Source organism: Leptonychotes weddellii, chromosome 5 (assembly GCF_054177405.1).
Source record: "Leptonychotes weddellii isolate Sample4059 chromosome 5, ASM5417740v2, whole genome shotgun sequence".
Taxonomy (NCBI): Eukaryota; Metazoa; Chordata; class Mammalia; order Carnivora; family Phocidae; genus Leptonychotes; species Leptonychotes weddellii.
Genome location: NC_138373.1, coordinates 108078071 through 108104989, shown reverse-complemented (window position 1 = coordinate 108104989; position 26919 = coordinate 108078071). Strand labels below are relative to the sequence as shown.

General features: G+C 40.7%; 1 protein-coding gene and 1 pseudogene across 4 annotated transcripts; one reads left to right on the top strand and one right to left on the bottom strand.

The window, feature by feature from the left end:
- Positions 1-7421: 7421 nt before the first annotated feature.
- Positions 7422-21378, bottom strand: ATP23 (ATP23 metallopeptidase and ATP synthase assembly factor homolog). Of its 4 annotated transcripts, none has more exons than XM_081821969.1 (6): positions 20969-21378; positions 18162-18207; positions 17384-17465; positions 13641-13778; positions 11192-11275; positions 7422-7874 (listed from the first exon to the last, which is right to left on the bottom strand). In XM_081821969.1, the coding sequence occupies exons 1-6, from the start codon at positions 21153-21155 to the stop codon at positions 7671-7673; spliced, it is 741 nt and encodes a 246-aa protein (XP_081678095.1). In that variant the 5' UTR covers positions 21156-21378; the 3' UTR covers positions 7422-7670. The 4 variants fall into 4 exon arrangements, with proteins under 4 accessions (XP_081678095.1, XP_081678092.1, XP_081678094.1 ...); XM_081821966.1 differs by lacking the exon at positions 20969-21378 and adding an exon at positions 14194-14377; XM_081821968.1 differs by lacking the exon at positions 17384-17465 and having other exon boundaries at positions 20969-21062.
- A 4620-nt stretch (positions 21379-25998) lies between these two features.
- Positions 25999-26919, top strand: part of LOC102740566 (akirin-1 pseudogene) — a 2367-nt pseudogene continuing 1446 nt past the window's right edge.

Here is a 26919-nt window from a genome sequence, read left to right as displayed (position 1 = left end):
GGTTGGGCGGAGAGAGGGATGCCAATTCAAGTCTCCTTGGGCATCTTCTGCAATACTGTGGCAGATAACGTGGGTCAAATATTCCAGTTTATCTTTGTTCTTGGTCCTAGTCCATTTGAGCTCCTGTAACAAAACACCACTTGTAACTAACAGACATTTACTTCTCACAGTTCTGGATTCTGGAAGTCGGAGATCAGGGTGCTGGCGTGGCCAGGCGGGTTCTGGTGAAGCCCCTCTTCTGGGAGGCTGACTTTTCACTGTGTCCTCACCAGTTAAGGGGTCTTGTCCTTTCTAAAATATTGGCCAGAGAATCAGTCACAAAGTTTTCTTTCCAAGATAATTCTAATCCATGTACACTTGTAATACCAGAACTTTGGGGAATAGGATTATTATTTTTTTTTAAAGATTTTATTTATTTTTTTAGAGAGCGAGCGAGAGAGAAACAGCATGAGAGGGGAGAGGGTCAGAGGGAGAAGCAGGCTCCCCGCTGAGCCGGGAGCCCGATGCGGGACTCGATCCCGGGACTCCAGGATCATGACCTGAGCCGAAGGCAGACGCTTAACGACTGAGCCACCCAGGCGCCCAGGATTATTATTTTTAATATTTTGCTTTGCTAATTTACAAGAGGCGGAAGTGAAATATATATTATTTGAATTGGACTGTAATTGTTTATCTTGGTTTTAATTGATCTCTGCTCTAATTATCAACAGACAAGCAGCTCATGTTTGGTGTCCGTGCTGGTCTCCCGCCTACACTCTGCAATCTCTCCCTGCAGCAACCAGACCACCCAACCTGGGGGGGTGTGAGGACACATATATCCCAGGCTGCCCAGAATGGTCCATGGGGGACAAATAAAACAGTAAGTCTCCAATTTGCACTTGTTTTATATTAATAAATAAGAAAGAAGTTAGACCTCTAATATTTACTTGGGAGAACAATCGTACTGTTTGTGTGTGAAATGTGCAGTATGCAAGGCTTGAATAAAGAGTGGAAGTTCACTGTAATGTGTGAATTTCTTGAAGTGATCAAGAGAACATCAAGACTCAGATGTCTTCTGTTCCACTTAAATTAGCTCCATTATGACATAAAACAGGGATCTAATCAGACCTGACTTATAATCTGCAAAAAATTCAAAATTGTCAAAGGCTATGTCATTATTACCACAAGCTTCATAGTTTCGTGCATATTTTATAATCTACATAATATGTCTGCATAGTGCTACATATGTATAATTTATGTATATGTATAAATATATTGGATATTTACTAAAACATTTCATTTTTTTTTCACTTGTATTTTTGTATTTAAATTCAATTAATTAACATATAATGTATTATTAGTTCCAGAGGTAGAGGTCAGTGACTCATCAGTCTTATAGAATACCCAGTGCTCATTAAATCACATGCCCTCCTTAATGTCCATCACCCAGTTACCCCATCCCCCCACCCCCTCCGCTCCAGCAACCCTGTTTGATTCCTATGATTAAAAGTCTCTCATGGTTTCTCTCCCTCTCTGATTTCTTCTTGTTTTATTTTTTCCTCTCTTCCCCTATGATCCTCTGTTTTGTTTCTTAAGTTCCACATATGAGTGAGATCATGTGATAATTGTCTTTCTCTGACTGACTTATTTTGCTTAGCATAATACCTTCTAGTTCCATCTACGTCATTGCAAATGGCAAGATTTCATTTTTTGATGGCTTAGTAGTATTCCATTGAATATAAATACTACATCTTCTTTAACCATTCATCTGTTAATGCACATCTGGGCTCTTTCCATAGTTTGGCTATTGTGGAACGAGAGAACAAAATACTAAAATGGCAACAATGAGCCTAGAGAAATATACACTAAACAAATTAGACGAGACTTGAAACCAAAAAAAAGAAATTAAATTAAATTAAAATTTAAAAAAGAGAGAGAATATAATCAGACAGGTGAACAGAACAGAGCAATACATTGGATCCTGTGTGTATTTTGGTCTGTTTGTTAGAAAACTAGATCCCAAAATTGTAGAGAAAGTGAAACTTATATATGTACAAAAATAAAATTAAATACAATGAAAGGACAGAATGTAAGTGTAAAAATGAAAATTAAAAGATTTTTTAAAAAGAGTTGATAAAATAAAAAATTGAAAAAGGAAAGAGAAAAAATATTAAAATTGAAAAACTAAAGAATTGTGGGGAAAAAACATGAATTCTATATACTCTTTTCCACTAGCACTGGAGTTTTGCAGTTCTGTGTGATCAGTAAACTTGGTATTAGCCAGATGTTCTTGCTGACCTTCTGAGGGAGGGGCCTGTTGCACTGATTCTCAGGTATCTTTGCCCCTGGGGGACCTGCACCGCCCTTGCCCAGTCCATCTGCTCGGGTTTGCTCTCAGGAGCTTTTGTTCCCCACAAGCTTTCCATACAGCTTTGGAGGAGGAGAGTGAATGGCGGCCTCCCAATCTCCAGGCCCAGAGCCGAAAGCTCGTGCCCCCCACTCCTCAGTGCGCCCCCAGAGAAAAGCAGTCAGTCACTCCCGTCTCCAGTCTCTGGCCGCACTCCGTGCTCACCCAGCCTGTGACCGAGTGTTTCTATCTCTGGCACCTGACCCTGTGTGGAGTCTCCAAACCCAGCAGACTCCTGCTGCACGCTCCTGCGCCTCTCCTCCTAGGGGAGGGTGGGGGGGTTCTCGCTAAGGCTCTGCCGCTTGCTGGGCCCCTGCCCAGAGAGCAGTCACCCAACCGTGCTGCGGTTGGAGGTATACGGCAACCCCGAGCTGAGAGCCCACTCCCAGGCTCCCTGATAGCAGCCGGCTTCCCCACTCCAATGCCTGGGAGCTCTGCCGCACTCAGGCACCCCGGTTTTCTGTGACCCTGGGGATCCTGACACCACACTGTCCCACCTAGGATTCCACCCCACTTCCCCACCTGATCACCTTTCAGGCAGGGACGTCCCTCACCAGTGCAGACGTCTAAAAGTTCTGATTTTTTACTCCGCTGCTGTACCACTTGCCGGTAGCTGGCTGACGGAGACGCCCTCTCCCTGCGGTCTTTCTTCCCACATACCACCTCAGATTCCCTTCTCCGCACCTCCTACCTTGCAGGAAATGGTCGCTTTTCTATCTGTAGAGTTGCAGCTCTTCTTTTCTTAGTGCTCTGGTTGAGTTCACAGGTGTTCAGAATGATTTGATGGCTATCTAGCTGAATTCCTGGCACCACACGAAACTAAGGTCTCCTACTCCTCCGCCATCTTGGACTATCTCCCCCTGAAGATTTTTTATTATGGATTCAATCTCCCTACTAGTTTTAGGTCTAATCAGATTTTCTATTCTTTCTGGTTTGGTGCTGCATTTCCAGGAATTTGTCCATTTCATCTAGGTGATCCAATATGTATGTGTACATTTGTCCACAGTACTCTCATAATCCTTTTTATTCTTGTAGTTTGGTAGTAATGTTCCCGCTTTCTGATTTCAGTACTTTGAAGTCTCCCTTTTTTTCTTAGTCCATCTAGCTAAAGGTTTGTCAATTTTGTTGATCTTTTGGTTTTATTAATTTTCTATTATTTTTCTATTCTCTATTTCACTGGTCTCTGTTCTAATGTCTATGATTTCCTTCCTTCTGCTAGCTTTGGGTTTAGTTTGTTCCTCTTTGTCTGGTTCCTTCCGTTGTAAAGTTAGGTTGCTGACTTGAGATTTTCCTGTTTTTTAACATAAGTATTTACAGCTCTAAATTTTTCGTTTAGCACTGCTTTTGCTGTGCCCTATAATTTTTGGTACTTTATGTTTTTGTTTTCATTTGCCTTAAGTATTTTCTAATTTCCCTGTGATTGCTTCTTTGATCCACTGGTTGTGTGTGTTCTTTAATTTCCAGAAATTTGTAAATTTTCAATTGTCCTTCTGTTATCAATTTCTACTTTCATCCCTTTGTGGTCAGAGAAGATACTTTATATAATATCTTTTTAAATATATTAATATATCAGTTTGTAGCCTAACATATAGTCTACCTTGGAAAATATCCCATGTCACTTGAGAAAAACGTGCATGCTTTTATTGGTTAGAGTGTTCTGTGTATGTCTGTTAGATCCAGTTGGTTTGTTTTGTGGCTCAAGTCTTCTGTTTACTTGGTTATCTTCTGTCTGGTTGTTCTATCCATTATTGAGAGTGGGGTAGTGAAGTTTCCAGCTATTATTGTAGAAGTGTCTATTTCTCTCCTCAATTCTGTCCCTTTTGCTTCACCTATTTTGGTAGTCTGTTATTAGGTGTGTAAATGTTATATCTTCTTGCTCTATTGAAGCTTTTATTAATATACAATATCCTTCTCTGTCTCTTATAAACTTTTTTGATTTAAAATCTATCTTGCCTGATGTTAGGATAGCCAACCCTGCTCTCTTTTGGTTAGTATTTGCACAGAATATCCTTCTTCATTGTTTTACTTTTAATCTATTTGTGTTTGCATCTTAACTGAGTCTTTTGTAGACATTTTATAGCAGGGTCATTTTTTTTTTAGTCCTTTCTGCCAATCTCTTGCCAATCTTTTGATTGGAGAGTTTAATCCATTTACATTTAAAATAATAACTGAGGGGCGCCTAGGTGGCTCAGTCAGTTGAGCATCCGACTCTTGATTTCAGCTCAGGTCATGATCTCAGGGTCATGGGATTGGGCCCTGCCTCAAGCTCCATGCTCAGCATGGAGTCTGTTTGAGATTCTCTCTCCCTCTCCCTCTGCCGCTCCCCCTGCTCATGCTCTCTAGCTTTAAAATAAATAAATAAATAAATAAATAAATAAATAAATAAATAAATAAATAAATAAAATCTGTTAAAATAATAACATAATCACTGATAAGAGGAAATTTACCTCAGGCATCTTGCTATGTATTTTTCTACATACCTTACACCTTTTTTGTCTCCCGTGTACAGCACTACTCTCTTCTTTTGTGTGTACTTGATTTTTTATAGTGAACATTTAAATTCCTTTTTCATGTCCTTTTGTGTATATTCTATAGCTATTTTCCTGTGGTTACCATGGGGATTACATTTAACATCATAAAGTTTTAACACTCTATTTTGAATTTATACCAGTGTAACTTCAATAAGGTACAAAAATTCTTCTCCTTTAAAACTGTCTTTATCCTTTTCAGTTGTTGGTGACACAGAATTATGTATTTATACATTGTGTGCCCCAAAACATAAACTAATAACTTCCTTAATGTGTTAGTCTCTAAAATTATGTAGAAAAGAAAATGTGGAGTTACAAACCATTATTTCTTCAAATATTCCCTCTGCCCCTTTCTCTCTCTTCTCCTTCCGGGACTTCCACAATGCATATGTTGGTCAACTTGATTGTATCCCTCATGTCCCTTAGGCTCTATTCCATTGTCTTCATTCTTTTTTCTTTCTGTCCTTTAGACTCAATAATTTTCCTTTTCTTCAAGTTTATTGATTCTTCTGCCTGCCCAAATCTGCCTTTGAATCCCTCAAGTGGATTTTTGTCATTTGTTATTGTACTTTCCAGGTCTTTTTGGTTTTCTTTAAGTTTTCTATCTCTTTATTGATATTTCCATTTTGTTTGTACATCATTTCTTGGCTTTTTCCACATTTGCCTTTAGTTCTTTGAGCATCTTTAAGGCAGTTGTTTTAAATTCTTTGTCTGTTAAATCCACCATCAGGTTTTTTCAGGGAAAGTTTCTGTTAGTTTATTTTCTCCTTTGAATGGACCACACTTTTCTGTGTATGTCTTGTGTATCCTTTGTATGCCTTGTGATTTTTTGGGTTAAAAAACTGGACATTTGAATGTAATAATGTGGTAACTCTGAAAATCAGATTCTTCTGCTTCCTCAGGGTTAGCTGTTGTTTGGGGTTTGTTTTTGTTTTTGCTTTTAATTGTTGCAGGCTGTCTCTGGGCCAAGGATCAGCCTGAGGCGTAAACTTGGGTTTTTCTGAGCCTGTGCCTTTCCTTGGGCATGCCTGATGCCTTTCTAATTCCACCTGTATATGCCATTGTTTTTGGTGTTTGTTTGTTTGTTTCATTTTTTTTTTAAGATTTTATTTATTTATTTGAGAGAGAGAGCATGAGAGGGCACAAGCAGGGGGAGTGGCAGATGGAGAGGGAGAAGCAGGCTCCCCACTGAGCAGGGAGCCCGATGCAGGCTTGATCCCAGTACCCCAGGATCATGACCTGAGCTGAAGGCAGACGCTTAACCGAGCGAGCCACCCAGGCGCCCCTGCCATTGTTTTTGAATGGCCTAGTCTTCAAGGTCTGGATCCCAAAAGGGGAAAATGAAGGACGACAAAAGTCACCAGCCCTTTAAAGACCCTGAAAGTCACCTGAGCCAGATGGAAAGCAGTTTGCAAAAATGGGAGGGGGTGCAACAATGCCACCACCTCTTTCTCTGAACCTGTGTTCAAAAGCCACAATCAGAGCAGGTCCCAAATATATGGAAGACAGGGCGCTTTTTGCCCACCCTGGCTCCACAATCTGTGTCAACGCTACTCCAGGAACACATACACTGCTGTCTGCCACAGGGCAGAGTGGTGGGAGATGGGTAGCTACTACTACGCTAAGAGCTGAAATTGACCAAAATTAACTGCAATTTACCACCCAAGCCTTTCCCTGAAAATTAGGAGCCTTCAGACTCGAGGTTCAAAATATTTATATAAGATTCTGCCAGTGCAATTTTGTCTAGGTGGGGAAACAGATTTCTGTTGTTTCCTACTCTGCCGTCTCCCCAGAATCCTCAAACCTTGTTTTAATGTTTAATAAGTTATCAAGCTTGGGTATCACTTCATAATTTAATCAAATTTTAACTCACAAGAAAGAATCCTGCTAACTTCCTTGTCTTCAAATCCTTAATTAGCCACATCTACACACAGGCATCACTGTCTTTCAGTCTGGACATAGGCCAAGAAACATTTGCCAAAGACAGGTGTAAGATGCAGCTACCAGTTAAGGGGAATAGATAAGATGACCTGTTTTGTGAATCTAAACCTCAGACACAGGGCCTGACAAAAGATTTGAGAATGATTATATGAAAAATCTTATAAATACATAAAAATTAAATTCAATTACGTTATAAATTTAATGCACTGCCTTTACAAAAGAAAAAAAAATCTAATTAGGACCGTCCCCAGAAAACTAAGCCATATAGTCCCCACATATATGTGCAAAGAAGAAGAAGAAGGGAGGCATGGACCATTGAATGAATCATCCCCAACTTTCATTCTTTGCATATTTTGACCATCATAACATTTCAATAAATGTCCTATAATAAAAGCAGTACATTTTTCTTTACATTTAATGTAAATACCAACAGTGGTCACCTATCAACTTCATACAAGGACACACTTCACAGGTTTCATAATCAAATTTTAAAATGATCACGTGTAAAAAAAAAAATCACAATCTAAAAAAACACACAAATAATAAAAAACACCAGTACAGCATAAAAAAATACAAAAATGTAATTTATTTGCCTTATTTACCAAATGGTTAACTATAAAGTTATAATTTTTGCCTTGGAGTTAAAGGCAGTTTCACTTTTATCACAGTTACTTTTTCTGATCATATGCTAGAATCAGTATCTTCTGTGTTTTATCTGTATTTAATTGATCATTTACATTTTATATATTTGTCCACTTAAGAACCATATTTTCTGCATGATCACAGAAGCTCCATAATATAAAATGTCATTTTCTTCATATATTTGAGTAATACCGATCACGGTTTTGAAAGTCTCTATGAGCATATCTTGCATAAGTCTTGTTATGTGGGATCCTTCCAAAAGGTTCATGGTCATTGAAACAAGATTCAAAAACTTCATCAACAGCCTTTTGAGCTACTTCTTTGCTGATATTCCTAACAGCCAGGATAGAAAGAATGGCTCTGTCTCGTACACAGGTCTAAGGAGAAAGAAAAGTATGTGGCTTTAACTTAAATGACAATTTAATCATGAAATAATGATATTTTATATAATGTCTGACCACAGTCAGAATTAATTCCCTTTCGAACCCTCTTACACTGTTGGTGGGAATGCAAGCTGGTGCAGCCACTCTGGAAAACAGTATGGAGGTTCCTCAAAAAGTTGAAAATAGAACTACCCTATGACCCAGCAATTGCACTACCGGGTATTTACCCTAAAGATACAAATGTAGTGATCCGAAGGGGCACCTGCACCCCAGTGTTTATAGCAGCAATGTCCACAATAGCCATACTGTGGAAAGAGCCAAGATGTCCATCAACAGATGAATGGATAAAGAAGATGTGGTATTTATATACAATGGAATATTACTCAGCCATCAAAAAAAAAATGAAATCTTGCCATTTGCAACTACATGGATGGAACTAGAGGGTATTATGCTAAGCAAAATAGGTCAATCAGAGAAAGACAATTACTCATGTGGAATTTAAGAAAAAAACAGAGGATCATAGGGGAAGGGAGGGAAAATAAAACAAGAAGAAATCAGAGAGGGAGACAAACCATAAGAGACTCTTTTTTTTTTTTATATTTATTTATTTGTTTGTTTGTTTGAAAGAGAAAGAGAGAGAGAACGAGCAAGGGAGGGAAAATAAAACAAGAAGAAATCAGAGAGGGAGACAAACCATAAGAGACTCTTTTTTTAAAATATTTATTTATTTATTTATTTATTTATTTATTTATTTATTTATTTATTTGAGAGAGAGAGAGAGAAAGAGCACAAGCTGGGAAGGGGGGCAGAGGGAAAGGGAGAAGAAAACCCCCCGCTAAGAAGGGAGACCAATGCGGGGCTCAGTCCCAGAACCCGGGGATCATGACCTGAGCCAAAGGCAGAGGCTTAACCAACTGAGCCACCCAGGCACCCCACTATAAGAGACTCTTAATCATAGGAAACAAACGGACGGCTGCTGGAGGGGAGGTGGGTGGGGGGATGTGGTAACTGAGTAATGGACATTAAGGAGGACATGTGATGTAATGAGCACTGGGTTTTATGTAAGACTGATGAATTACTGAACTCTACCTCTGAAACTAATAATAATACATTATATGTTAATTAATCGAATTTAAATTTAAAATATTAATGGAAAAAAAGAATTAATTCCCTTTCGTATTATTTTATTCATTTCTGTCATTCTAAAGTAGAAACATAACTCTATGGAATATGTTTAGCTCAACCTAAAATTATTTAGGTATAAATAAGACCTCCTCCAGGGCGCCTGGGTGGCTCAGTTGGTTAAGCGACTGCCTTCGGCTCAGGTCATGATCCTGGAGTCCCAGGATCAAGTCCCGCATCAGGCTCCCTGCTCAGCGGGGAGTCTGCTTCTCCCTCTGACCCTCCCCCCTCTCATGTGCTTTCTCTCATTCTCTCTCAAATAAATAAATAAAATCTTTAAAAAAAAAATAAAAAATAAGACCTCCTCCATTTTTTCATCTTTTCCAATAATATAACCAGATGTCATTTTCTGAAGTTTTAGGTAGTCCAACAAACAGTAACTCCCAATTTGCAAAAATCAAAAAAACAAACCAAAAAAAAATCTATAAATAAGGTTCTAGTTGGATTTTTAATAAAATTTAAATAGATTTAAAATATACTTTACTTCTATGTCTCTCTCTTCCTTTACTTTCCAGTTGACTAATACTAGATAATCTTTCCTTCAAGAGGGGCATCTCCCATGGAGGCAAAAGGAAGCTACACATGCATATACATAAAATTTGAAGGTGTCTTAATTTTTCAGGAGGAAAAAAAAAAAATCAAACAACCTTTTTTTTTCCCTGAGCGTTCTTTGCATGGGTATTAAATTCTCTATCTAAGAAAATAAATTATCTAATGTTACACAGTAATAGGCTAGAATTTCTCAGTATTCTAAATATGTTAAGAAACATAAGGTCCTGCCATTCCAATTCTTGGAGAGCTTTAAATCCATTTATTTCTCCACAAGCCCAAGCTAAAGTTCAAAAGAATGGCATCTAACCTTTTCATGAAAAATAACCAAATACTGGTTCTTACAGCTATGCAATCTGTCAATCATTCATCTTCTGTGTGTGTTTCCTGCTTTACTTCACCCTGGTCAGCATGCCTGAGCTGGGGATGCTCACTAGTATCAGAATATAAACCAGTGGGACGCCTGGGTGGCTCAGTCAGTGGTTAAGCGTCTGCCTTCGGCTCAGGTCATGATCCCAGGGTCCTGGGATCGAGCCCCGCATCGGGCTCCCTGCTCCGCAGGAAGCCTGTTTCTCCCTCTCCCACTCCCCCTGCTTGTGTTCCCTCTCTCACTGTCTGTCAAATAAATAAATAAAATCTTAAAAAAAAAAAAGAGAGAATATAAACCAGTGCTTCTCGACCTAAATTACACTAAACACTGATTTTAAAAATAAACCTCAGGCATAAAGGAAGAAGAAAGAGAGGATGAACCATATGGAGCTACGGCAGCAATTGCCAGAAAGAGGACATTTCTCCCTTCCAGGGGAAGAAACGATGGTAAAAAATTGTCTCCTGGAGCTACAGGTTTGGGAGGCACACGTAGAGACCACAGTTCAGGTTTACTTCTTTCCAAATGTAATTCATTCCTGTTAAAACTGGGTGATTTTACCATATTTGGCCATCAGTCACTGTCATCGATGCCGGTGTCTCTTGGGTACATGCCGTACGAACGCAGGGACTCCATTCTCTACAACTGTTCTCCCTCCACCAGGCTCCCACCACCTCCCCAAACTTTCCCTCCTGTTGCTAGTTCTGTTCGCTTTCGGTGGCCGCTACCCAAAGGAAAAAGAGGAGAGACTTATCATCGTCAGGGCTGTGCTGATTCAAAGCTTTGCTGTCATGTCACACAGCCTTTAAAGGAGCACTACTACCCGGCCATAACCTGTGCTGTGGGGCAGTCTTTGATCCGATAGGTATGACTTTTTTGTCTCGGGAATACAAGTCCCGGACTGCAGGGATCAAAGTCAGACGGGCTGTGATTTTGCATCGGGTCTTCATCTACCTGCTTCCAAAAGGATCCCAAGAACAAGATCATATAGTTCTTTTCACTATTAGAATCTCTCGCTGAGTCACACAGCTTGCCCATAATTAAAAAGTAGAACTAAACTCCATCTATTTGGCTTCAACAGGATACATTCTGTATTCTTCCCATAGAAGTAGTTCTTTCACGTTTCAAATACTAAATGTACTTCTCATTTCTTTGTGCATTATTTCCACTCCTAGCACTCTGAAGGGTGAGGGATTTCATATGTTAGTTTTACCTGATGATGTCGTTTCAATCCAAAATGCAACCTGAATATTTCATTTACAAGAGAGCAGTCTCCACTAAGGTTAGCAGCTCGAACCTATCACAAAGACAGAGGCAAAGAGAAGGAAAGTAAGTGTTCTTGCTCTATAAAAAGTTTTGAAAAAGAATTTAAAATTAGCATGTCTTTCTGAAAACAGAGTATCCATCGGATCTTTTTCAAGAATGTTTTAAACTCTGACATAGACTATTTTAAGTTATTCTTACATTAAGAAAAAGAGCAGATATCCATGAGCTAGACTAGACAATGCAAAATAAACTGGGGGTTTGGGGGAGGGTCAATCATTTATCAAAGGGAACTTTCAAAACTTCACACCATAACCTTATTGAAAGAACTAATTCCTTTTGAAACCAAAAGTCAGAAAGCTGGACCTCAGAGTTAAAGTCCATGTACTCCACAAGATACAACATTTCTAGAAATTACCAAAAGGACTGCAAGATAGCATTCTTTCAAAGATCTACAAACTCAATTTCAACGTAAGCTTAAAATTAAATGCAACAACATCTAAGACACTTTGAGAATGGGAACCTCCTGCCCTTCACCCAAAACACTGAAACTCTCTTGGAACCTCCCTTAAACCTGTGTAAATTGATGCCATCCCCCGGGGCCTCAATTGTCCTTTGAAAAATTAAGTTCTTGAAACTTAAGCAAGAACATTCCAAGCACAAGAACATTTTTTTTTTTAAACTTCTAAAATTTTATTTAAATCAAAAGTTGAGAAATTATTTTAAACTGACTTTTTTTTTTTTAATTTCCAAAGAGCAATAGAGTAAAAAGAAAGAAAGAAAGAAGAAAAAAAGAAGAATGAAAGAAAGACCACAAAGTAATTTAAGCTTCAGATCATTAGGATAATAAAGTTTGTGTGTACACAAGAACATTCCCTATGAGCATGACAGCCTGAAGTTAGGACATATTTTCTAATTCACTATATTTTTAAGGTAAAATGCAGCTTCAGTAGATGAAAAGGTCTTTCTACCTTCTACCAGAACTACCCACATGAATGCTACAGCCAACCTGGCCACATTTTTGCTGATGTACTGCAAACAGAATGGCCCACTTCTTGTGACTTCTACAACATGGCCTCATTCCTCTGAGGAGTTCAAGGCCCTTAACATACTTTAGCTAGCTAACAGGCATTAATTCTCATAACGTCCAAGAGAGAGACCTATTTAAAAACTCAGGTTTCAGTCTACTCTCCAAATAATATGAGTTATAATTAGAGGCAGTGGGGCTGCTTATTAATTTCAAGGGAAAGAGAAAATAATCTAAGTTATAAAGTATACACTTAAATTTATATTAGTTTTTTTTTTTTACTTCTCAGCACACTGCACTCTTCAATTAATGAAATGCTCGTATTAAATACATATGTCTAAGAGCATAAATATACTGCACTTCTGAGAGCAACCCAAAGTGCTTATTATTACCATAAAAACTTTTTATGTCGTATTTTTGAGACTACATGTCTTACTCTAGGGCAAGCAAGGCGCTCCACGTATGGAAGGCAGCGCGGCAGGACAGTTAAGAACCCTGGTTGCAATCCTGCCTCTGCCACTTACTAACCATGGATCTCAATCAACGCCTCCCTTTCGACACATAGAACATGCAGATCATAGCATCTACCTGGATGGACTGTTGAGTAGACACAATAAGAATCCACAAAAGGAACAGTGTTTGGCACATAGTCCTCAGCCAGGGTTAACTAGCATTAGTTTTTATATTATACAGTATATTCCACAGGGAAAATGGTTATTTGGTTAAATGGTTAAAAATGGTTATTATATACCATATATATATACACATATATGTATGAAATATATCTATCATATACTAAAAATGGTTATTTGGTTAAAAATGGTTATTATATACCATATATATATATATATACACACACATATATATATGAAATATATCTATCATATACTAAAAATGGTTATTTGGTTAAAAATGGTTATTATAAAGTCATTACTATTACTAGGATTTAAAGGTTATAATTAAGACAATTCTAAGAAGATACTTAAAATATCTCTTGTTGTGTCTCAAAGCTGTGTTCAGGAGTTAAAAATGGAAATCTAAGAGTAACATGGAACCATGACAGGAAGAAAAGGAGTATGTTTAAGTAAATTATACTTCAATTAGGTTTTCTTTTTTAAGATTTATTTATTTATTTGAGGTGGGGAGTGAGGGGCAGAGGGAGAGAGAGTCTTAAGCATTACACTTCAATTAAATGTTCAAACTCAACTGATGAATCACAGACCTGTACCCCTGAAACAAATAATCCATTATATGTTAATAATAATATAAAAAATTATTCAAGAAAAATAAATACATAAGTATACATAAATAAATAAATGTTCAAACTCAGAGTGTTCCAGGGGGAGAAAGTATCTTTTACAATAAAACTCACTTCTGAGCAGGCCAAATGTCTGACGTCAGTGAACCAATTAACGTGAGCGCGACAGTGATCAAACGCATGAACGAGCTCGTGGGTGACGACTCTGTTCATATGGGCCTGATTACGGATGTTGTTCTGGCACAAAACAATCTAGGAGGCACCAAAATAGGAGAAGTTCCATTATGTCTAACATCTACTCTCCTTTTGTAACTCCCACCTTCTCTCTGGCGTGAGATGGCTCACCAGCTTGGAGAGCTTCCACCCACTCTCCTCCCTCAACCCCACACCTCCCCATCCATCAAGGCCTGGTCCTAGAGTACATGCTCAATTAAGCGTTCCCAGTGACCAACTTCTCCCTCTTCTGTCTGAACTGAAGCACTTAATTAAATACCATCCTCGGTGGGCTGCTGGACTCCACAGCGTCATACTAGGAGTGGGCTTTGGAATGAAGCAGATTCAAACTCCAGCCCCACTCCTTACTAACTCAGTGACCTTGGGCAAGTTTCTTAACCTCTCTGTGCCTCAGTTTCCTCAACTCTAAAAAGGAGATAATTAGAGTACCTACCTCATAGAATTGTGAGAATTAAATGAGAATACATGTAAACTGCTTCTGATCAAGTTTCTGAATGAGCAATGAACCAACAATGAATGACCACCACTGTCTCATTCTACTAGAACTGCCAGGGAAAAATCCTCAGAAAGACCTTCAGAAAGAAGTGCAAAAAGCCAACAGCACACTGAGCAGGACCCTATAAGAATAATAAACACATAAGGGATCCTAATAACAACAGTTACCATTTATTGTGTTCTTACTACGTGCCAGACACCGGGATATGTGCCAGCTATTTTATATACATTCATCCAACATTCATCTTTCAATAATATTTCTTGAGACTTACTAGTAGATTTATAATTATTTATAATTTATAATCTATAATTATAATTTCTAATGTATAATCTACAAATGGCACTAGAAATTAATCGAATATTTCCCAAAATTAAAGACATGCAATGACAGTTGTCATGAAGAAAAATCCAGGATGTCATGAGTACATACAATAAGAATGCCTGACCTGGTCTCGAGGATTGGGAAAGGCATCTCTGCAAAAAGAATGTTTAAACTGGGATCTCATGGGTGAATAGGAATTAAATTTGAGAGGTGGGGAAGGGAGCATTCCAGACAGAGCAGCCTGTGCAAAGGGGAGCAGCGCTGACAGAAGAGAATGTCTGAGAAGCTGAAAGCAGACTAGTAGCACAGAGCTGTAGGTGACAGGCACGAGATAAGGCTGGGGAGGTCGGCAGGAGCCAAATCACTCTTTATCCTGAGAACAGTGGGAAGTCACTGAAAGGGAGGAGCGAAACGGGGGTGCTTTTATTTTTATCCTTTTGACTACAGTTGGAAAAATAAGCAGAAGATGACCAAAACTGGATGCAGAGAGGCTAGCTGAAGGCTAAAGAGGTATTCTAGGCAAGAAATAATGGTACCTGAGCAGGGATGGTGGGATGCCCCCAAAAAAAATATTTAGGAGGTAAACTGGATAAAAATCGGTGACGGATATAGAATATGGGAAGGGAATCAGAGGTACAAGGATGATCTCTACATTTCTGGCTTGGGTAATAGGATAGAGGATGGTACCATTCACTGCGATATGCAAAACTACAACACCAGGTTGGATGGGGATAGGGGATGGTATAAACCATCAATTTGGACTTGGACAAATCTGTGAGGTCTCAGGTGCCTTTAAGATATCCAAGTGTAGGTGTGAAGTGGGCATTTGGATATACAAATGTGAAGTTCAAAAGAGAGCTCTGACCTAGGAAAATAAATGAGATCCCCTTGGCAGAGTATAGAGGAAGCAAAGAAGGGGATCTAACATCAAGGATTAAGAGACTTCAACATTTAGCAGCTGATAGAGGAAGGTGAGCTAGCAAAGAAGCAACCAGAAGAGTGTCATGTACTGGGAACCAGGGGAAGAAAGTGTCTGGCATTACCCACTAAAGCCAAGTGTATGCATACTATATGACCCAGCAATTCTGCTTCTAGACAAATACCCAGGAGTAATTTTTGCACATGTGCACCAGGAGAAAGGGTGAAAAATATTCACAGCGACATTGTTCACAACAAAGTCAGAAACAATATTAAATACGGTAAACTGCAATATAGGCATACAGTGGAAGACTATATAACAGTCCAGCTATGTAAATGAGAGGTGTGTACAACATGGAAGAATCTCAACAAAATAATTGTTACAGAAGACTATATACTGTATGATTTCATAAAACTACAAAGCATCACACAGAACTCAAAGTATTCCATGTATAAAACTTAAAAGCCAGGCAACTGAATAACACATTGTTTGACTGTACATAAAGATGGTAAAACCATTCAGAAAAGCAGGAAATGATTATCACAAGAGTCAGAATAAGAAAGGAAATGTGATAAGAATAAGAGAGGAAATGTGATCCAAGAGGGACACAATCTTCTGAAGTCCTGGCAAGTTCTATTTCTCAAATCTGGGTGGCAGTTACACAGGTATTCATTTTATTGCTATGACCAAAAGCATGCATACAGGTTTCTTACTCTTCTGCATGAATGAAACACTTCACGATACAAATAATTTATAAAAATAAAAGGAGAGAGTGCCCAACTATGCTCAACACTGCTGAGAAGTAAGATAAAAGTTCAAAATATCCACTCTATTTAACCCCAAGGGGGAAATGAATTCACCAAGACCCATTTTGAGAGCTACAAGTATTGTTATTATCAGTTTACAAATGAGGAAACTGAGAATAAGGCAAATAACTTGCCCAAGCCCCACAGCTAATAAGCAGGGGAACTAGATTTGAACTCAGCTCCACCAGACTCCAAAACCCAGACCTTTCACTCCTATGCTATGTTTCCTTTTCCCATGATTACTGTGAAATACCTATAAATAACCAAAATACATATAATATTCCCCAGGAGGAAACAACTAAGTATTATTAAACAGGGTTGTATGTTCAAGATGGAAGGTGTTACTTATAAAAACTTCATCTACTCTCATCATATGACCTAATTCTTCTACCACCTCCAAGATGCTGTCAAAACCCTCCAATTGCTTAAAACTTTTATTGAATGCTTACTATGATAAGTACCTTACATGAGCTATCTCATTTAATTCTCCTAACTATATTATACGATAGATACAATCATTACCCATATTTTCCAGATGAGTAAACTTACTCGCCTAACCAAAAATGTTCAAAGGTATATCACTTCTCATGGGGTAAAGATGAAACTCTTTAGCTCAGCATTCAAAGCCTCCCACCATACGGCTTACCTTTCTTTCCAATCCTATTTCCCCATATTCCCCACACATTCCTGCCCCCCAGCTACACTAGACAACATGCCACTTCCCAAATATACCTTGTCCTTTCCCAACACACCACCTTTGCTCATGCTACCCCTTATTTGGGCAACAGTCTTCGTCTTCTTTGCCCCTGAAGAAGCTTTATACGCTCTAGCTGAATCTGTAGGTATCTTGCAATCACATTACTATCCCATTGTGGTAACCACACCCACCTAAAATAGTTTAACCTGCCTCAAACTTTATCATTGTCTTATCTTCCCTGTGAAAGCATAAGCTCCTTAAGAGGAAGAACCATAACTAATTCCTTTTTTGAATCTTATACAAAGTCTACCCAACAGAATGGCCAGCATGCCAAGGTGCTTAGCAAATATCGGGAAAGAGAACCACCTGGGCAAAAATGCCTACCTGAGATGTTGACGCATCAAAACCTCCACTGACATTGCCATTACAGTCTTCACAAGAAAAGTGTCTTTCTTTGTTAACAGCACTAAAAGGCAAGCATGCATTAAAGAAACAATGTCCAAAAGCAGTGTGCACGCGGATGCGGTGCAGGGGAAACAGCCCTGGGTAAGGAGTCAGGAGCCCCAGGTCATAAATCCCCTCTCCCACTAACACATAAGAAACCTTGGGAAACCTTCACGACTAAGTTGTCTCATTTGTGATATAAGGAAATCGTCCCTGCAAAATCTATCCTAGTTCAAATTCCATGACATGATTCCATAAAGCATTTGGTCCACTGATTAAGAACATATTGGAAATACGCTGGAGTTGCTCCCCTCGGGCCAGAAGGTTAAGAAGTGGACCTCAGATGTCACCTCCTCTAATCTCCTCCAAATTAAACACCACCTGGAAGGCTCCTACATAACAAGCTGAGATTTCTTCTCCATGAAGGACAATGCTGAGTCTGGTAGAGTGGAAGAGCCAGGTTTGTAATTACTTACAAGACTTTACGTGCGGTCTTTATCAAATACCAGAAGTGAATGGTAGAGCCAGAGATTTAGAGTTAGGGCAGAAGATGTATGCAGAAAACAAGACCTGCCTGGAAAGAATACAGCCCATCCCCACCACCTACCATATGGAAAAGGCTTTGTGGCCTGAAGTGAAAAATAGTTAGCTCCAGTATGGGGTTTTTATGTTTTTAGCAGCCAGAATACAGACCAGCATTTTAAAAAGATTTACTTACCAACCTGAGTGCTTCATGGCATCAAGTAGAAGTTTGACATATGGATCTAAAAAGATATTGATTCAATTAAGTATGTTAATTGGAAAAAATAGAACCAATTAAATTATCCAAAAAGCAGTATATTATCAAAAAGTAACTCACAAATCTTAATGAAGTAATACTATCTTAAAATTGGTAAACATGGATATGAAAAGACAAGCTTAAATGAACATAAAAACAAGTCTTTAATGAAATAAAACACTGATACGAATACCAAGATGGGTACTATTGAACATCTTCAATAATACCAAAAATGATTTTAAAGCCCATTTTTAGTTACAGGATCAAAAACATTGTATTAAAGCACATACCAAAAGAATGAGGGAATTGGGGGCCACATCCACAGAAAGGAACTGCAGCACAGTATCCAGATTAGAAGAAGGTAGTTAAGGAGCCCCATTGGCATCTTTCCTGGTCAGACCACAGGCTAACAGGATCCCATTCTGAGTACCACACTCTAAGCAGGACCTGCCAACTGAAGCTCTTCCACGGGGGAAAGCAACTAGAACAATACAGGACTTTGTATTGTAAGTCCTGTAAGAAGCAAGAAAGGCGTTGTGGCTTTGGAAAGGAGAATAAAAAACTTAACTAGGACCGCAATGGCTTCAGGTTTTGAAGGAGTGCCACGTGGGAATAGATTCCATCAATATTTCTTCAGAGGGCAGAACAAGGACCAAAGAGTAGAAGGTACAGTACGAGAAAGGATTTTTCCAACAATTAAAGCTGCTAATAAAATAGACCAGTAGCCTCAAAGAACCTCAAAGAATCGGTAACCTGTTTCAGCAGAGGTCTAGAAACTCTCTGGTTGGTGATGGTGCAGAGGTTTTCCTACATGGGGGTGGAAAGGCCTAGAGGACTCCTGGGGAGCCCTTCTAAGCATCCATGAGCCTGTGATGATTACAGGAAAGTACAACAAACCCAAATGCCTCTAATATCAACTTTTCATATAGGTGTCTCGTCTGAGTGTACAAATGGGCAGCATATTATATGACATAAGCAAAAAACAGAAAAAGAAAAGAAATCAAGGTGGGTTTTTTTTAAGTGTTGAAAGCAAAAATAGGTGAGTAAAAAAAAAAAGTAATGAGAGATGAGAAACATAGGCATAGGTTACTGCTGTATTAACCTGCCCCCTCTTAAGAGTGTTAACAGTAAAACAATTATTAGTGATAAATATTTTTTGTGTGTGTATATCAGGCGTCAGGAACCATATTAAGTGCATTATTTATTATTCAGGCAACTACGAAAGCTTTACAAAGTTGAAGTGGATTCCAAAATCGATAGTCCTCTTACTAAAAAATAATGGTAACAATAATAATTGCAGGGAGCACAGTGGTTTGGTACTTCAAACAGGACCTGCAGTATTTAGAATGGATTTGCTTTAAAGAAAAAGGGAACAAAGATCTCCCTTGAGGCCCAGTCCTAGGGATAGGATGGTAAAGCTACAGGTTGATGCTTTAATACCACTAACACTTCTCCAAGCAGCCCTCCAGGGGAGGGTTGAGGCCTGTTAATTCCTCCTGGAGCTCATGGTCGGCCCACCACGATCTTCACATCCCACCTCCGTATCTCCTCCACTGTTTGTCTCTTCCACAGTAAGCAGTTATCCATTACTCAGCTCCTGATACGCTCACACTTTACATTCATAAAACCTATTCCTCACAACCCTAAGCGAGGTATTTTTACCCCTACCTGTCCCTTTTTGTGTGTGCAGATAAGGATAGAGGGGATCAGAGAGTTAAGTCTTCCACACCTGATGAGAGGGGCCAGAATTTGAACCCATGTCTAACTCTGCAGCCCATCCTCTTTCCACTGCGCTCCACTTCAGAACCTCTCAAAGGCACAGCCCGGGTCCCTACGCATCCTTATTTCCCCACACCAGAACCTAGGAGGCATTCGATACACATTTCCAAGTGAATACAACCTCCTCATTCCCATTACCCCTCTTCTCCCCTCTCCCTTGATTCCCTAATATGCAGGTCATCTCAAGAAGGTTGGAAAATCTTTGGGTGGTTGACTTTTGAACTGTAATTGGCAGCTATGAGATAGTAACCTTGCTTTAGGACAAGTAGGTTTAAGACTTTTATTTTCTAAACATATCTGAAGTAAACTTAGAAAGTCCATGTCAGTGTAAAGGAGTTAAGAAATCTCTAGTGCAATGTCCCTGGGACTAGAGGAATTGGTTGTCCCTATTTAACAGCAGTGGTTCTTGACCCTTTGGGGGTCGGGCCTTTTTGAGAATATGATGAAGTTAGGAACGCTCTCCCCAGAAAAATGCATTCAGGTGCATACACACGATTTCGTAGTCCGTCTCAGAGGTTTCTACACGAGGAAGCCCATCCATGTATGAAGGTTAAGAACTCCTCCCAATGAAGGGCAGTTGCAAAACTGCTTTCGAGCCGCCAGCAGTCATGCCTTAGTTAACGTGGCTCTTTCAAACTCTCACTCCCAAGTCCCCATACTGCTGCATAATTTACATGAGAAATCGGAGAACCTGTCATACCAGTGAGTGTGACCGAAAAGGGCAAACTCCTATCCGACTCCTCCCTCATTCCACAAGCAAGAGTTTCCCACCTCTGAAAGGGAAACTGAGGCCCAACCCGCCCCCCCCCATTCCCCGCCACCACTCCCGCCCCAGGATGCCGAATCTACCTAGACCCTGCTCAGAGGTGCCTGCACCCTGCTCCTGCCACACCTGGGGCTGAACCGAGAGACCCCTGCCCTCCGGCTCTCAGACACCACCCGGCCGACCCCCGGGTCACGGCTCCTACTTGTCTCCAGCGTCTTCAGGAGCATAAGCTGGCACTTCTGGTTGTTGGTGAAGAAGCTGGAAAGGAACCCTTGCCCGGGCTTTCCCTGGGCCAGCCGCTCGGGGAAGACCTGGCACGCGACGTGTTGCTGCTGCAGTTGTTCCCCCGCCGCGGAACCGGGCCCGCGCTCGTCCGCAGCTCCTGCCATGCCGCCCGCGGACCTCGCCGCTGTTTCCTCCCACCTCGGGCGGCCGGGGATGAGATCCGGGAAAGGCAACCGCCCTCCCGCCAACCGGGCCGCCCAGATCCTCCTTCCGCCGGCGGTCCCGGCCCCAGGCAGGGCGACTGCCGCAGAGCCCGGCTGAGGACGTTGGGGCCGCGGGGCCTCGGAGCCCAGGAAGGGACGCTGGGCGAGGAGAGGCTCGGGGAGGGGCGAGAAGCGCGGGGAGGGGCGAGAAGCGCGGGGAGGGGCAGGGCGAGGGATGCGGGGAGGGGCGGGGCGAGAGGCGCGGGGAGGGACGGGGGCGGGGCTCTGGATCCCCCGTCCGCTGGAGGAATTAAACCTAGCCGCTGCACTCGCTGGCGTCTCCAGGGCTGCTGTGGGCTTCGCTGCTGACCTTTGCCGCGGTTGGCCGATCCTAATAAGCGTGGTTCCTCAGCCCGCCTCCTCGTGGACACTCCTTCCTCAGTACTGGCCACTAAAGTCCCCTCACACTCTGAAGGTCTCAGGCATCCTCCCACTCCCTGCCTTTTCCACCAGCAGGCCAGTTGCAATCTGGCCCACCCATCTCCTGACGTCCAAAGCCATATCGAAAGCAAGTACTTTTCAGTAACGTTTGAAAGCTGCAATTATAATTACTGGTCATATCAAAATCCTCAAAATGTGGGAGCCAACTACTTTTTTTTTTCTGCCTCACCTGGACCCAATGGCCCACCCTACTCTCTTGCCACCCCAAATAACTTTCTGCTAACAAAACACAACCAGTTTACTTCTATCTCCAACCCTTAATTCACTTCCATCTTTAAGCACCTTTCCTCAGTCATGATCCAGGTCCTGATCAAATCTACCTATCCCACAGGGCTTTCCCAGATACCTTAATCAAAATTATTCTCTCCTGATCTCCCAACGTACAAAGTACTTTGCATCTGTTATCATTTTCATCATAGCCTGCCAGGTTTTAACTAATTTGTATTTCTCTTTTTCCACTAAATTTTTTTTTAAGATTTTATTTACTTATTTGAGAGAGGCAGAGCACAAGCACGGGGAAGGGCAGAGGGAGAGGGAGAAGCAGACTCCCCGCTGAGTGGGGGCTGGATCCCAGGACTCTGGGATTTCAACCAAAGCCAAAGGCAGACAATCAACCAACTGAGCCACCCAGGCGCCCCTCTTTTTCCACTAAATTACTCAGTTCAGCTCACATATTTATTCAGCACCTACTATGATGGACCAAGCATAATGGCAGAGACTGAGGATAAGAGAATTGATGAGGATGAAGAGGAGCATATGATTTATGTGAGAAATGTATAGAAATAATATAGGCTCAGGAGACCTTGAGGATTATGAACAGTGCTTTATGTGTCATGGGTGCTTAATAAATATCTAGATTGAATGCAAATCAAAACCACAAAGAGATATCACCTCACACCTGTTAGAATGGCTATTATCAAAAAGACAAGAAATAACAAGTGTTGGTGAATATATGGAGAATAGGGAACTCTCGTGCACTATTGACGGGATTGTAAATTGGTTAAGCCACTATGAAATACAGTATAGAGATTCTTTTAAAAAATTTAAAAAAATAGAACTACCATATGATCCAGTAATTCCACTTCTGGGTATTTATCCAAAGAAAACAAAACACTAACTTGAAAAGATATATGCATCCCATGTTCACTGCAGCATTGTTTACAATAGCCAAGATATGGAAGCAACCTAGGTGTCCATCGATGAATGAATGAAGAAATCGTGCTATAAATACACAATGGAATATTGTTCAGTCATAAAAAAAGAATGAAATCTTGCCATTTGCAGCAACATGGACTTTGTATTCATCAGGAAGTGGTAAAAGTACTAATTTGTAGTGGATCTATTTAGTCAAGGATACATGTTGTAATCACAAGGATAACCATTAAAAGAAGAGCATTAAAGGGCAAAACTAATGCACTAATAGAGGGGGGAAATGAAAAATAAACACATTGGATGGGATGCTAGGATTATTCATCATTTGAAATATTACAAAAATACGAACACCTCCTATGTACAGATTGCTAAAATTATAATAGTTTTCTTAAGCCGCTTTTTATTGAGCTCACCTTGGATACATTATTTCTAACCTCCACTACAATCCTACAAAATAAGTATTATTATCACTATTTTGCTGATAAAAGAAAAAGTGGGTTTAGCAATATTGAATATTTACCCAGGACCCCACAGCCTTCAACCTATTTAGAGAACTAAAACATAAGCATATAGAAACCTACACTATTACAGTTATTGTAATGAGTCTTCAATATTCAGGAAAGGCTAGATAGAGAAGATGGGGCCTGACATTGACCATAGCCTATAAGCACGTGAAATACTATTTGAAATATTATTCAGCTACATGAATAAGAAACGAAATGCAAATTAAAAGCTGTAATTTTACCCTACCAAATTAGCAAACGTTTTTTCCATATTCATCACTGAAGGCAACAAAGAAAGAAAAGTAGAAAAAAAATTATGCCAAAATATGATCAGTAGTTGCCTAGGTATTGGGATATTTTTATTATATTCTGAATTTTCCTAGTGCTCACAATAAGCATATATTACCTTTGTAATCAGAAAAGTAAACTTTAAAAAAATGAGTAAGCTTTGGATGCCATTTGTGTAACTTCATCCCTTTATAGTATAAAGACATAGGGTGGAATGGAAAGGTGTTAGGGGAGCGATAAGGAAGTGCAAATACAAAGGATTAAGCTGAAAAGAGAAAAGTAATTACCACAAAGAAACGAGAGTATGGGCAAAGATTTAGCTATCAGGATTTTCATTTCTCCATTGCAGCACTAATTAAGAGCAAAAAGGATAGAAAGTTTCAATGCCCAAGAGATACAATGGAATACGTGAAACCATGTTGTTGTAGTATCTTTTTAAATATAATCATAAAAATTAAGTTACAAAACGGCATAAACGTGATTCCATTTTGAAATTTCATTTACCATAAGCATAGAAAGGGTCTAGAAGACTGCTCCAGGATTCACAGTGGTTATTTCTATGTGGATGAGATTTGGGTGTTTTGTGGGGTTTTTTTGTGCTTCTCTTCGTTTTCTAAAGGAAAAATAGTTGCTTTTTTATTGGAAGTTTTTTAAATATATCACAGCAACACATGAAGTTGCATATCATTTTAAAGTGCTTTCCATCTTTCAGCTTTTTAATAACGTTTAATCCATTTATCGAGGACCAACAAAAATTCGGTGAGTTTATAGGCTTTCCTCAGCTTTCCAGTCACTTTGAATGTTGGGAAAAAAAACAAAACGGTCCCCACAGCCCTGAACAGACAGGCTACACCGCCAGCGCTCGCCAGCGACTGACAGGAATCTACTTCCGGAATGAGTCCCCCCTCCGAACCAGAAGCGAATGGCGCGCAGCATTCTGGGAAGACCTACGGTAGCTGGGTTGGGCGGGGCTAGGGTTGCTGGCTGTTACCAGGGCAACTGGAAGCGATTGGCGGTTATCCGAGGTTTGAAGCCGTTACACAGTAGAGGCTGAGATGCTCAGAGGTCATTTGGGATGAGCGAAAAGGGCATGAGGGCCTTTCTAAGAGAAGACAGTCCTATCAGGAGGTTTTCCAGTCGTGCCCCACGGCGGGAACACCTGCCCTGGGGCCATGGGTCGCGCCCACCTGCTCTTGCTCCTTGCTGTGAAAGTGTCGCCCAGTGGCTCCCGTCACTTCTCTAATTTTCTTCTGCCTTTTAAAGATTTTTTTTTTAATTTATTTGAGACAGAGAGAACGAGAGAGAGAGCACATGAGAGGGGGGAGGGTCAGAGGGAGAAGCAGGTTCCTTGCTGAGCAGGGAGCCCGATGCGGGACTCGATCCAGGGACTCCGGGATCATGACCCGAGCCGAAGGCAGTCGCTTAACCAACTGAGCCACCCAGGTGCCCTTTCTTCTGCCTTTTAGAAAACGTAGCATTACATTGCAATGTGTTCTAATAGAAAAGTACATTTTTTTCAGTTGAGGAAAATTACAAAAAAAAGGAAAAAGAAAACTCACCAGTCATCCCAACTACCTGGCAGGGACTTAAATTTTTCATTTTATTACCTGTCACTTCTTTTCCCAGCACAAATATTTTTTACACAGTTGAGTTTATTTGGGGAAAATCATCTCGTATCCGGCTTTAAATCATATATATATGATACAATTGTTGTTAAAATCTTAGCAACAAAGAAGGCATTGAAGACTTTAATGTAAATCTGCTTGTAGTGAATTGAAGAGACAGAGATGAATGGACACAGCGCATGAACACAATTCTTTCAAGAAGTTTGGCTGTAAAGGAAAAGAGAAAGGTCAGTAGCCAGAGAAGGGTGGCAAATAAAAGAACAAAGTTGGGGTCTTTCCTGAAGAAGAGGACACTTAGTGATTTTATTATTACAAGAGGAAAAACTAGTAGTCAGAGGTTAAAGATACTGCCAAGAAAGAGAATAACTGATTGAATAATTCCCTGAAGAAATAGAGGAGATAAGATCCACATATCACGTACATAAATTAGTTTGGGAGGTGGAACTGGGTAGGAGGATGTCAAGGTGGATTATGGATGTTAGTAATTTTAAAACTATTACAAGTTGGCAAGAGTAATAAAGATATGTATGTGTGTGTGTATATATATATATATATATGGCCAATAATAGGTATGCTCAGCCACATTAGTAGTAATATAAATGGAATATTAAATACCTATTAAATTTGCAAAGATTAGGGGCGCCTGGGTGCCTCAGTTGTCGGGTGTCTGCCTTCGGCTCAGGTCATGATCCCAGAGTCCTGGGATCGAGCCCCACATCGGGCTCCCTGATCGGAGGGAAGCCTGCTTCTCCCTCTCCCACTCCCCCTGCTTGTGTTCCCTCTCTCGCTCTCTCTCTGTCAAATGAATAAATGGAATCTTTAAAAAAAAAAAATTGCAAAGATTAAAAAGCAGATAATATATGTGTTGGGCAAGGGTTCAGCTAAACACACTGCAGGTGGGAAAAGAAACTGGTACTCCTCTCCCCTCCAGGCACTTTGGAACTACATATCCCTAAAATGTGTACACACTTTGCGCCGGGTGCTGGAGGCGCCACTGGAGCCGACTAGGCTTGCGAGCTCCGCTGAGGAGCCGGAGGTTGGGCCGCAGTTACCTCCGCGTCCGCTCCCGGTCCCTGGCCCCTCAGCCGCATGGCGTGCGGGGCGACGTTGAAGCGGCCCATGGAGTTCGAGGCGGCGCTGCTGAGCCCTGGTTCCCCGAAGCGGCGGCGCTGCGCCCCTCTGCCCGGCCCCACTCCGGGCCTCAGGCCCCCGGACGCCGAGCCGCCGCTGCTTCTCCACTCGCAGACCCCACCGCCGACTCTGCAGCAGCCCGCCTCGCCCGGCAACGAGCGGCGCCTTCCAACACCACAACAAAGTTTTCAGAACATAAAGCAAGAATATAGTCGTTATCAGAGGTGGAGACATTTAGAAGTTGTTCTTAATCAGAGTGAAGCTCGTACTTCGGAAAGTCAGCCTCATTCCTCAGCACTCACAGCACCTAGTTCTCCAGATTCCTCCTGGATGAAGAAGGACCAGCCCACCTTTACCCTCCGACAAGTTGGAGTAGTATGTGAGCGTCTCTTAAAAGACTATGAAGATAAAATTCGGGAGGAGTATGAGCAAATCCTCAATACCAAACTAGCAGAACAATATGAATCTTCTGTGAAATTCACACGTGATCAGATTATGCGACGGTATGGGACAAGGCCAACAAGC

Bases quoted from the DNA above. Each gene is read 5' to 3' on its own strand.
- ATP23 (XM_081821969.1), bottom strand. From the start codon at position 21,155: ATGGCAGGAGCTGCGGACGAGCGCGGGCCCGGTTCCGCGGCGGGGGAA. The intron at 13,779-17,383 runs GTAGGCATTTTT...GGTGCCTCCTAG, and splicing joins TTGATGCGTCAACATCTCAG to ATTGTTTTGTGCCAGAACAA. The intron at 11,276-13,640 runs GTGAGTTTTATT...TCTTTGTGATAG, and splicing joins GACATTTGGCCTGCTCAGAA to GTTCGAGCTGCTAACCTTAG.